Source organism: Bos javanicus, chromosome 10, assembly GCF_032452875.1.
Source record: "Bos javanicus breed banteng chromosome 10, ARS-OSU_banteng_1.0, whole genome shotgun sequence".
NCBI lineage: Eukaryota > Metazoa > Chordata > Mammalia > Artiodactyla > Bovidae > Bos > Bos javanicus.
Genome location: NC_083877.1, coordinates 60216682 through 60229736, shown reverse-complemented (window position 1 = coordinate 60229736; position 13055 = coordinate 60216682). Strand labels below are relative to the sequence as shown.

At 40.7% G+C, this 13055-nt stretch overlaps 1 protein-coding gene across 2 annotated transcripts in view; it reads left to right on the top strand.

The window, feature by feature from the left end:
- The window catches only part of DTWD1 (DTW domain containing 1), a 32362-nt gene extending 21723 nt beyond the window's left edge, over positions 1 to 10639 (top strand). The window contains exons 5-6 of one of the 2 annotated variants that reach the window (XM_061428828.1): positions 7006 to 7074; positions 9538 to 10639. In XM_061428828.1, the coding sequence (XP_061284812.1) occupies positions 7006 to 7073 (68 nt within the window). In that variant the 3' untranslated portion in view covers position 7074; positions 9538 to 10639. Of the gene's footprint in view, positions 1 to 7005; positions 7075 to 9410 lie in introns of both variants that reach the window. The other variant, XM_061428827.1, reaches the window with a different exon arrangement.
- Positions 10640 to 13055: the final 2416 nt, after the last annotated feature.

Here is a 13055-nt window from a genome sequence, read left to right as displayed (position 1 = left end):
AAATCACCACTCATCAATAACACTTAGTGAAAGCCTCCAAATTAGAAAGAGGGGCCCAGTTAACAAGGAGGGGAGGAATCCAAAGGAAACAGAGAATGAAAGGAAAACTAAATATCTTGTTTTTTTTTTTTTTTAGTCCCTAAGCACGAGATCACTCTCTAATTATACACAGAATCCAATTCTGTCAGAACAGTCCCAATAAGGAAGACTAGTGAAGGCAAATTCCATGATTGGACACATTTCTTAAAAAAAAAAAAAAAGTACATTGTATTCACAGGACATGAATGGGATAGTGTGAAAAAGAACCAGCAATAGACAAGATTCTGTAAATTAAAAATGTGCTTGCTGAAGTAAAAAGTCAATACAAGAGTTGGAGGACAAAATATGACATAATGAATAGAAAATTGTAAATTCCAAGTAAAAGTCCAACCTTAGTTTAAAGTGGCAATTGAAACTATAGGCTACCTGGTACATTGTATTTAATAAAAACCTTGAAGGGAAAGACATTTACTGATAGTGTGTATACTTAACAACAACCATTTGTTGTTAAGGAGAAAGTTAGGGATTATTTGTATATACCAGTTACCATAAATTCACAAAAAAGAAAGATTATTAGCTAGGTGGAATGAGTCTGTTCATACACCTAATCTATTAATTTACACGGACACTGCATATTCATGTGGAGTTTTTAGTGGGGTTGCTGAGATGGACCAAAGCGCTACTCCACATTGTTTTTAACCATGTTTCTTTTTTTTAGACTTGAGAGAATAAAGATTTGAGAGAATAGCATAGAAACATGTATGTTACCATATGTAAAATAGGTGACCAGTCCAAGCTCGATGCATGAAACAGGGCAGTCAAAGTCAGTGCACTGGGACAACCCAGAGGGATGGGGTGGGGAGGGAGGTGGGATGGGGGTTTGAGATGGGGGGAAACATGTATACCCATGGCTGATTCATGTCAATGTATGGCAAAAACCACAATATTGTAAATAAATTTTCTTTCTTTTAAATGGAGGATAATTACAGTATTATGATAGTTTTTTATATACATCAACATGAATCGGACCCAGATATACATATGTCCCCCCCATCCTGAAACCCCCCTCCCCTTTCCCTCCCTACCCTATCCCTCTGGGTTGTCCCAGAGCACTGGCTTTGGCTGCCCTGTTTCGTGCATTGAACTTGGACTGGTCATCTGTTTTACATATGGTAATGTACATGTTTCAATGCTGTTCTCAAATTATCCCACCCTTGCCTTCTCCCACTGAGTCCAAAAGTCTGTTCTTTACATCTGTGTCTCCTTTGCTACCTACCCTGCATGTAGGATTGTTGGTACTGTCTTTCTATATTTCATATATATGTGTTAATATACAGTATTTGTCTTTCTCTTTCTGACTTACTTCACTCTGTATAATAGGCTCCAGGTTCATCCACCTATTAGAACTGACTCAGATGCATTTTTTTTTATAGCTGAGTGCCAGAGTCCAGCTCCAGCAGCCAGGGAATCAACCTGAAGAGATGGGCGGTGTCGGCAAGAAACGAGGCAGCCTCTCAGTTTTCTTGGATTGCCTATTTGTTTCAAGCTTAAGATTCTCTTTTATACTTTTACAAAAGCATTAGCTCAGAGGTTTGACATTTTCAGTTCCCCCTGACCCAGATTTTTTGTCTCCATAAATCATTGTTGCCCCTCAAAAGGAGTTCCTGCCTCAGCGATTTTCTTATCTACTTCTTCTCATGTGTCCTTGTGAATACACTGTAACTCATGCTAATGTTTGGGCTGCATACCACATTCCTCAGTTTATTTCTTATCTTTCTAAATCCTGTTGCCCCTAGTATCCTAAGCTCACTATTTCTTAAAAAGGGCTTCTAGCTATTAATATCTCTAAAGTTCCTAATCTCTATAAGCTATAGTAGAATATGCTAACATTACAACATTCCTTAAATCTTTAGTTTCTAACTATTTTAATTATTCCTAAGCCCTAAATTCAGCAAACTCCTTTGCCATAAACACTTTCCTCACAAATAGGCTTCAGATAGCAATCCCTCCCATGGCCTCAAGCTGCAGCCTACATGCTTATCCTGGAACACTCTTTTGCAAAAGCCCTTGAACAAATGTCAATGATAAACTTTATGAATTATTCTTTGAGCACAGCTGCAGAAGGCTTTGTGCCGTCTCATGCTCCTCTCAAGAACAATAAGCACCTTAATATTCTTTTCAGTCAACTCAGCTGAGGAGACGAAAAAACAAGTCAGAATTACAAGGCCTAACTCCTTCATCCCAGGTCCATGCCTGCGGGACAAAAAGAGGGAGTTGGGGCTATGCCTCTATTTTGTCAGTAATGCCTAATGCGGCCCCCAACAGCTGAGTAATATTCCATTGTGTATATGTACCTTAACTTCCTTTTCCATTCATCTGTTGATGGACATCTAGGTTGCTTCCTTGTCCTAGCTATTGTAAGCACTGCTTCAGTGAACGTTGGGGTACATGTGTCTCTTTCAATTCTGGTTTCCTCAGGGTGTATGCCCAGCAATGGGATTGCTGGATTGTGTGGCAGATCTAGACTCATTTTTTTTAAGGAATCTCCACATTGTTCTCCATAGTGGCTGTACCAGTTTACATTCCCACCAACAGTGTAAGAGGGTTCCCTTTTCTCCACACCCTCTCCAGCTTTTATTGTCTGTGGACTTTTTGATGATGGCCATTCTGACTGGCGTGAGATGATACCTCACTGTGGTTTTGATTTGCATTACTCTAATAATGAGTGAGTTGACTCATTGGAAAAGACTCTGATGCTGGGAGGGATTGGGGGCAGGAGGAGAAGGGGACGACAGAGGATGAGATGGCTGGATGGCATCACTGACTCGATGGACGTGAGTCTGAGTGAACTCCAGGAGTTGGTGATGGACAGGGAGGCCTGGCGTACTGTGATTCATGGGGTCGCAAAGAGTCGGACACGACTGAGTGACTGAACTGAACTGAACTGAATAATGAGTGATGTTGAGCATCTTTTCAAGTGTTTATTAGTCATCTGTATTTCTTCTTTGGAGAAATGTCTGTTTAGGTCTTTTGCCCACTTTTTGATTAGATTGTTTGTTTTTTTGGTATTGAGCTGCATGAGTTGCTTATATATTTTGGAGATTAATTCTTTGTCAATTGTTTCATTTCCTATTATTTTCTCCCATTTTGAAGGCTGTCTTTTCACCTTGCATATAGTTTCCTTCATTGTGTAAAAGCTTTTTAAGTTTAATTAGGTCCCATTTGTTTATTTTTGATTTTATTTCCATTACTCTGGGAGGTGGGTCATAGAGGATCTTGCTTTGATTTATGTCAGAGGGTGTTCTGCGTGTGTTTTCCTCTAGGAGTTTTATAGTTTCTGGCCTCACACTTAGGTCTTTAATCCATTCTGAGTTTATTTTTGATGTGGTTTTAACCATGTTTCTATGTCATCACCTTGAGAGTCTGACAGCCACAATCTTATTTTATATGTAGTTATAGTAAATAGTATTCATCTCATCACATATTTATTATAGAATATTATGTTTGATGGAGAAAAAAAATCTCCTTTACCGGTGCTGTAATTTTCACACTAAATACTTGGTGGATTAATTTAGTGTCTGTAACCTCATTGTCTTTATTCAGTAATTCTGCTGCTAAAATGAGTGAATAGCTAGTCAAAAAGCAACTCTTTGTTTTGGTCTTCTTTCTAAATGTCATTTCTAAAGTAAGAATGGAGTTAATTTTTTCCACTTAAGGAGATCTCCCAGAAAGGCAAAGAAATGGAAAAGAGGAGGAAAAAAAAATAAGGACTACTCCATGAGGTCCTTTATCTAAGAGTACAGAGAGAATGAGAATCTTAAGGGGCAAGTTTTCTTTTAATCCCTAAAACTGGAAGACACAGGTTTTTAGAATTTAAAAAGGCAAAAACTAAGGCTTAACATCAAGGAATTGCAGAACACCACAGATACAAAGAAAATAACCATAGTTTTCAAAGAGAAAAGTCAGGTCTCACAAAGGTCAAGAAGCATGGTGTCAGAGGACTTCTTAACAAATATTGGAAAGTAGAAGACATTGGGGTGATGACTAGAACTCTAGAGTATCACTCAGAACTCTAGTGAAAATGATTTGGGTTCTGTTTCCAGTCATATAATCAATGAAGTGTGAGTATACAATAAAGATAGACAACATCTCAAAAAACTTACCTCACATATATCCTTTTTGAGATAAAGATGCTTAGCAAGATACTGGAGGATGTTTGCCAGCAGAATGGAGAAAGAAACCAAACCAAAAGGGAGGAGAGAGCATCAAAAAAGCAGCAAAGGAAAGTTCCAGGATTCTTCCACTCAACACAAATTCTTGGTTGTCCACTATGTGCTGTGTTCTTGTCTAGGTAGTGGATGTAGCATGTCAGTGCCTAGCACGTATTAATACATGCTAAGAAGGAAAGTAAAGCAGAGTAAGAGACAAACAGTGGCTGATGTAGGAAAGGGATGCTATTTTAAATAGAGTTGTGTGGGAAAATCTCAAGGTAAAGCCAGAGACCTAAATGAAGGGATAAAGCAAGTCATGCAGATAACACAAAGAGTAGCATTCTGAGGAGAGGGAACAAGTATGTGCAGAGGTCCTGAGTCAGCAACATGCTGGGCATGTTTGAGAAATAGCAAGGAGGCCAGTTTAGCTGGAATAAGGGAACAAGGTAGAACAGGATCATAGTGGAGTGGGGATAAGGGAACACATCTTTAGTGCCTTGGAGACCATGGTAGATGTTTGGATTTTACTCTGAGGGAGATGTGAAGCCACTGGAGGATTTAAGCAAAGGAGTAACAAGATTTATTTCTGATTCCTTTGTGAAAAACAGACTATAAGAGGGTAAGAAGCTAAATTGGAAGATTAATTAGAATACTGTTTCAGTAGTCTATGTGACAGAGAAGGCAATGCACTCCAGTACTCTTGCCTGGAAAATCCCATGGATGGAGGAGCCTGAAGACGGCAGTCCATGGAGTGGCTGAGGGTCAGACACGACTTCACTTTCACTTTTCACTTTCATGCATTGGAGAAGGAAATGGCAGCCCACTCCAGTGTTCTTGCCTGGAGAATCCCAGGGACGGGGGAGCCTGTTGGGCTGCCGTCTGTGGGGTCACACAGAGTTGGACACGACTGAAGTGACTTAGCAGCAGCAGTCTATGTGAAAGATGGTATTTGCTTAGACAAGAACAATTGTAAAAGGAGAGTGGTAAGAGATGGTCAGATCCTGGATATATCTTGAAATTAGAAGCAAATGTGATTTGCAGATGGATTAGACTCTGGTGGCTATGGGGATGCATGAGATAAGGGGGATCCCCTTCCAGGAAAGACCCTTTGATGAGCTGCAGGGAGTGTGGAGGAAAGAGATTCTCTAGCTCTCAGCACTTCACCTGCAGCAGCTATAGAAGACACTGTACCTGAGATTATACCTTCCCTAGATCTGAGGACTAAGCACTAAGTGGGGATGTAAAAGCCTTGCCATTTCAGCCTAATGCACCACATTGTGTCAGGCAAAACTCACTCTAGAGCTTCCTCCTTGGCCGAATCCGCTTCTTCCCCTTCCCTTGACAAGTGTTCTCTGATAAACACCTGTAGCCCAAATTCCATCTCAGGATCTTCAGAGAACCCAACTGTAACAGTTGATCCCAAGGGTGGTATAAGCTGCCAGTGAGGACTCCATCACGTGTGGCACATGGAAGGAACATAAGGAACCCCTGGCTCAAGGTGGCAACTTTTACAACTAGTAAAATGAGAGGGTTTACCTGTGGAAGAGAATGAACTAGTGAGTGCAGGGTATCAGGTATTTGAGACTCATGAAGGAACTCAGAGATTGAAGAATAACAGAATTGGGTGGCTAGATACCACTGATGCTTTATAGAAAGTGGGTCCCTTTAGTTGCATACAGAGCTTATCTGGAATGGAATAGCCTGAGTGGCTGAACTGGTAATTGTCCTGGGAGAAGAAATACTGGAAGATCAACCATAGGAAGTCTGGAAGAGAGGCCCGTTGATGGACATATTGGCAATGAGTGTGAGCATAAACAGTGAGGGTCTTCGTATCACATGTAGCACTCACCAGAGTGCCTCCACTATTGAAGGGGCACTAAACAATAAAGAAGACATGAATAAATTGCTCAGTTGGCATCATCCATTCTGCCCCAGTCATTGGCCAATTGGTGCTGGCACTTGAGCACATGAATGGAGTGTCCACTGGGGAAGGGGTGAAGCCTGGACGTGGGATGAACTGATCAAGGCTGATTTAAGTCCTACTGACAAATGCCCAACCTACCAGCAATAGAAAGAAATGCTGAGTCCCCAATATGTCACTGATCCTTGGGACCAAGTGTCAAGTTGGCTATGTTGGGCCCCCTCCAACCTGGAGTGACTGTCTGTTTCTTGTCACTGGATAATCACATATTCCAGATATGAAGTTGCTTTTCCTGCCTACAGAGCCTCAGTCAGTACCAGCATCTGAGTGTTTATTAGATTCACTAGCATGGGATCTCACATAATGTCATACCAAATTAGGGGACCTATTTTTCTAAAAAGGAAGTGCAGGAGTAGACCAGTATCCACTGATAATGTCACATATCTTACCACCCAGAAACTGCCAGCCTGATAGAGCCTTGGAGCAACCTGCTGACGCTATGGCTGAATACCAGTTCAGAAGCAATACTCTTTTAAGAGTGAGGTGCCATACTCCAGAATGTATTATATTATTGGATCAAAGATGTTTATATGGCACTATGCTTCAGTACAAAAAAATATGGATCTGGAAGCCAAGGAGTGGAAGCAGAAGTGTCCCTTATCCCTTAAAATCACTTCTAATAACCCTTAAGTTGCCACTTGTGCTTCTTATCTTTACAACTCTGAAGGTCTTTGTCCTTAAAGGGGACACACTTTTTCTAAGAGATATAGCAAAAACCCCATTGTAATATAAGCTGCAGATGCCATCTGAGTACTTTGTGCTTCTTGTTCCCAGGGACCAGCAGGCAAGAAAAAGAGTCATCTTCTTACCTATCTCAGAAGGAGATGGAGCTCCTACTATGAGGTAGGAAGGAGTGAGTATGGAGCCCAAGTGACACACTTAACAAATTGTGACTGTCATGGCTTCCCAGGTGGCACTAATGGTAAAGAACACACTAATGCTGGAGACATAAGAGACGCAGGTTCGATCCCTGGGTTGGGAAGATCCTCTGGAGGAGGAAATGGCAACCCATTCCAGTGTCCTTGCCTGGAGAATCCTATGGACAGAGAAGCCTGGTGGGCTACAGTCCATAGCGTCACAAAGAGTTGAACACGACTAAAGTGACTTAGCAAGCATGCATGAGTAGGCATAGCAACTTCATCCTGAGGACTGCATGGTGGCAGAAACTCAGGCGCTTCCGGGAATGAGGGTTTGGGTCACAACACCAGGTAAGCCCACAACAGTAGCCAAGATGGAAGTGGAGGGTGAGAGAAATCTGGAATTGATAGTGGAGGAGGGAGATGACGAGTATTGATTGTATTCCACAGTCTTACTACAACAGTAGGGATTGTAGTTTGTCACACTAGCTTCTATCTTTTAAGTTCTCCTGAGGAAAAGAGGCCCCTTCAGTCTTACAGGAGCTGCTGCCTAAACATACATGGAGTAATAGACATTTATGGAGCAGGTGGTGGATTGATAGCAAAAAGACATGCTACCCAGATTCGTTTTCAAGAAAGGACTTGCTGCCTGGCTGCAAGGAATGAGGTCAGCTGTCAGCTTTTTGAGTCTGGCTCAAGTGCAGAGAGCCACTTTGTTTCAAGTCCTGCCCTTCCCACATCTGGTGACTGAGTGAGATCAGCTGCGTGCAGCTGCAGAAGTGACCCCAGCACACATGGGGAGCAGAACATATAAGCAGTCACACAGAGAATTGCAAGAAATTGTAAATAATAGTTATTAATTTTAAAACACTGCATTTTAGGGTGTGATTTGTTATTCCACAACAAATGAGAAGGAAATGGCATCCCACTCCAGTATTCTTGGCCTGGAGAATTCCGTGGAAAAAGGAGCCTGGTGAGGTTGCAAAATGTAGGATACAACTGAGCGACTAACACTTTCACTTTCAACAGATGAGCAATTATCTGGAATGGTGTATAATCATAACAAAATGTAGAAACGTGGGTACTGGCTTTAAGACTAGGCAACAGGTAGATATTGGAGAGTGGCAAGAAAAATGTTAATGGAGGCTGAAAGGTCGGTGTGGTAAAATATAGTTCCTCCACCTCTCGATAGCCACATCCTAACCCCCAGACCTATGAATATGTTACCTTATGTGGTAAAAGGGACTTTGCAGATGTGATTAATGATCTTGTGTTTACTTTGGATTATCCAGGTGGGCCAATATAAACACAAGGATCCTTACAGTGGGAGAGGGATACGTAAGAGGGAGTCAGAGTGATACAAAATTAGGACTCAGCCCACTGTTGCTGTCTTTGCAGATGGATAAGGGGAACCACAAGCCAAGGAATGTGGGCAGCCTCTAGAAGCTGGAAGAGGCGAGGAAATACATTCCTCTCTAGAGCCTCCAGAAAGGAATATAGTTCAGCCAACATATTGATTTTATTCCTGTGAGATCAGTGTTGTGTTTCTAACCATCACCAACTCAAGTTTGAGCAAACTCCAAGAGAGTGAATGACAGGGAAGCCTGGCATGCTGTGGTTCATGGGGTCGCAAAGAGTCAGACACGACTTCGTGACTGAACAACAGCAGCCTACAGAACTGTATAATGATAAGTTTGTGTTGGTTAAGACTGCTAAATTTGGTGTTACACAAGCAGGAGAAAAACAATACAAGTGGTTAGGAGACGATTAGCTTCGGAGAGTAGTGAACAGACTCTTAGTAGAGGATGGGAAAAGGCAGTAAGGAAATGATCAAATGCTGGAGAATGTAGGTCCTGAGTTATATGGTAACAGTACACTGGGAAATACTTTTGCCTGCCATAGCACAGAAGATAGAAAATGCACCTTATGGTGAAAGTACCAGTTAACTTTCTATAGCTTCTGACGATAACGTACAAGAAGAGAGAATAAGCTAAAGTAGGAACTGTTCAGTTTAAAAGGAGTATTTAGAGGAAATATTTCCAACCCAGTGCTTGTCATTTCTTAGGAAAAAAGAAGAATGACTGGCAGAGCCAGAATCCCAGAGGGAGGGGCCAAGAAGCAAGGCGAGGGATGGATTAGGAAATCACCAGCAGAGGGATGGACAGAACCACAGTCAAGCACTATCCCGTGCCCTCAGTGAGGGACTCTCACAACAATTTTAGTTTTGTGTCTCCCACTTCCCTGAGCCCCATCTAGACTGAAGTGTTTGTGTGACTTTTCTTTTTCTTTCTTATTTTTAAGGAGTTCTATGTATCTATTTAGGTCACATCTTGTGGCATGTGGGATCTTAATTCCCTGACCAGGGATCCAGCCCGCGCCCCTGCTTTGGAAGGTGGAGTCTTAACCATTGGATCACAAGGGGAGTCCCTGTGTGGTTTTTCTATACTAGGAAATCTGGACTGAGAGAAGCCAATCTCAAATAGCTGCACCTGAGGAACAATACCTGAACTGTTTTTGACACGTCTGGACCTGATATAGATGATGAGATGCTGAACTTGAATGAATGATGTCATGGGGTGAGACTTTTAGGATACCGGGTAAGTATAGTTTTGCACGTTAGGTGGGACAAGAATTGTAGCCAGAAGTTGGACAATGATAATTGTCAAAGATGGCCCCTAAATAATTCTTTCCCTATGTCTACAGACATAACTACTCTTTCCTTCAAGAAATGGAGTTCATTTTCCTTTCCCTCAGTCTAGGCTGGCCTTGTAACTTACTTTGACCCGTAAAATACGGACAAAGTAAGTCCTGACAGTTTCTGTTTTCATGTCATTGGATTCCCGAGCCATTATATTAGGATTCCATGCTGTCCTGCTGGAGAGAAGGACCATGTGGAGAATCCCTAGAGAGAGAGGCCATGTGGGGAAGAAGTGAGATGCCCCAGTCAATTGCATTTTCAAGGCTTCAGACACATAAGGGAGGTCTTGAACCTGCTAGTTCAGCTTAGCAACCATCTGAATGCAGCCATGTGAGTGGTTCCAGCCGACACCATTTGAAGCAGAATGACCAGCCAATTCACAGAAACATGATAGGTTTTTAAATCATTTTTTAAGCCACTACATTTGGGGATGTTTTTTTTATCTAGTAATAGATAATTGATAAAGCAGTCTTTTTGTTTATAGAGGAGACCTTAAGTGAAAGACTTAGGACAAAAAGACCTGTAGAGAACTACGGGACTTTGAGGAGCCCAGCAGGTTCCTCTGTCCATGGGATTCTCCAGGCAAGAATACTGGAGTGGTGATCCATTCCCTCCTCCAAGTGATCTTCCGGACCCAGAGATTGAACCCTGGTCTCCTGCATTGCAGGTGGATTCTTTACCGTCTCAGCCACCAGGGAAGCCGAAAAGGTCTTATAGCCTCTTATTTATTCTAACCCTGTGACTATGCTTTACTGTTGGTTCTTTTGGCCTTTGTCTTTGCTTTGAGATCATTTATGACGTTGCAAATATTTTTCTAGCTGATAAAGTTGGAAATAAAAAATGGTAGAGAATACTTCACAGGCTTCTGGTTGTGCTAAAAGTTTATAAGAAGATACGGAATATGAGATATTTTTATTATAAAAAGGTTTGAAAAGTTAATATTACATTTTTAACTTGAATATACATTAAACTTAGAGGTAATATGTTTTGTTATTAAATGTGTTATAAATATTTATGTTATTATAATACAGTACAGTCATAAGAAGCATCTATGAACATTTAACAGGTACACTTCCCTGGTGGCTCAGGTGGTAAAGAATCTGCCTGTGGAGACCCGGGGTTCGATCCCTGGGCTAGGAAGCTCCCCTGGAGAAGGGAATGGCAACCTACTCCAGTATTCTTGCCTGGAGAATTCCATGGACAGAGGAGCCTGGCTGGCTACAGTCCATGGGGTCGCAAAGAGTCCGACACAACTGAGAGACTAACAGTTTCACTCTCATGAACCTTTAATAAACAACTGTTAATTTCTAAAGCAGACACTGTGAGTGAAAGTTCTGGTTAAATTTTTAGAGTGAACGCTAACTATTAGCTTAAGAAATAAATTATGTTTGTCCTATATGAAAGTGTTGATTCCAACTGGTTCTCTGCTGGGAATTCAAAAAAGCAACTCAAATATGTATGAAAGCATATCTTATTTACTCTTGAACACCAATACAATAATGTTTACAATCTTATTATCAAGAGCAGTGGTTTCTTCCAACACATGTATATCCTTGCTGCTGCTAAGTCGCTTCAGTCGTGTCCGACTCTGTGCGACCCCATAGACAGCAGCCCACTAGGCTCCCCTGTCCCTGGGATTCTCCAGGCAAGAACACTGGAGTGGGTTGCCATCCTTGACACTGCTGCAAATAGACTCAAATCTTCTAATTATTGATGACTCCTTTTTCTTTAATTGATTACATACTTTGAAATTTTATAACTACCTTGAATCTTAAGAAAAAATTGCTTTTTTACTTTCAGGGCTTTTTTGAAGTCTAATGGATTGGAAAGATAATGGAATTTTTTAGAGTCTAGATTTCTTCTATTTTCAGAGAAGATTTCCTAGTCTTTTTATCACTCATTTTAGAGGATTTGTTCCACAGAGAAACGTTGTTAAATGTTTGCTATTGTAAAACCCTTTTTTCCTTCAATTTCTCAAGTAAACATTGTACAAACATTTTAGGAAACTCTAGAGAAAATTTTAATAACACCTAATAAATTCTTATTTAGGAAGGAAGGTAGGAAAGAGGGAAGGAAAACACGGTGAACCAAGTAGCCTAATGTTTTATAATCTTAGGGGTGGGAAATTCTTTTTTTTTTTCCTTTCATGATACATTTCCCTGAGAACATTTGAAACAATAGAAGTCTTTGTTGCTTTTGGAAAATACTTTTGTAAAGTTAAAAATATTTTCCAGATTTAAGTCTGAACACCTCAGTTTATTTTCACAATGGGAATTAAGAAGCTTTTCCAAAAGTAAATTAATTTTATTTCTTAAATGAAATCAATGTACCAAGATATTTAAAGCTGGAACATGGTATCTTGAGAAGCCCCAGCTAGCCTTCTAGAGATGCTGCAGATCTTTGGAGGCACTACATGGAAAGAAAGGCTACACAGGGAATAACTGAAATACCCTAATCAATACTACCAAAGCCCCAGACAAGTGAGAGACGCTTTCTTGAATTTTCTCCCTTGTCTATAGCTACCATCTGAATATAGCCACAGTAGCAAACCTGTGTAACATCACTTGAAGTTAACTATAGAAAATGGTTTAACTGGATACCACATAACTCTATATTAAGCAAGCAGATAGTTGACTGAATTTTTTTCAGTGCCTAGTCAATGATTCTGTTGTATGTGAAAGTAGTTATACTTGAGAGCCTTGATTCTAAACAAGAAAAATGAAGGTTTGCTAATCATTGCTTTTCCTCTCAAGGTTGCTAACATTAGGTCATTACATTTACTGTGCACTTTAAAAATAATCAGTAGCATATGGCTTGTTGAAGTGAGTTTGCAAATTGCTGACAAACACCTTTTTATAACCATATATTAGAAATAATAAGAAATATTTTCTATTTCAAATTTCAGTTCCCTAAAACACATAGCCTAGTTTGTATACCATTTTATAAGAAAGATTTTAATTATGGGTTATTAGACAACTGACTGTAATTAAATAATAACCAATTAGTCTTTTAGGGGCAGTGTACTTGGATTAAAAAGTTGCTGCCTTTTGTGTCTACCTATATTAAGAATTTTATCCCCAGGTGCAATGGATTGATTGTTTCTGTCCCTATCCCCAGCTCTCCTCAAACTCATGTGCTGAAATCCTAACCCCCAATGTGATGGTGTTAGAACTGGGGGCCTCTAGAAGGTGATTCAGAGAAGGTAATGGCACCCCATTCCAGTACTCTTGCCTGGAAAATCCCATGGACGGAGGAGCCTGGTAGGCTGC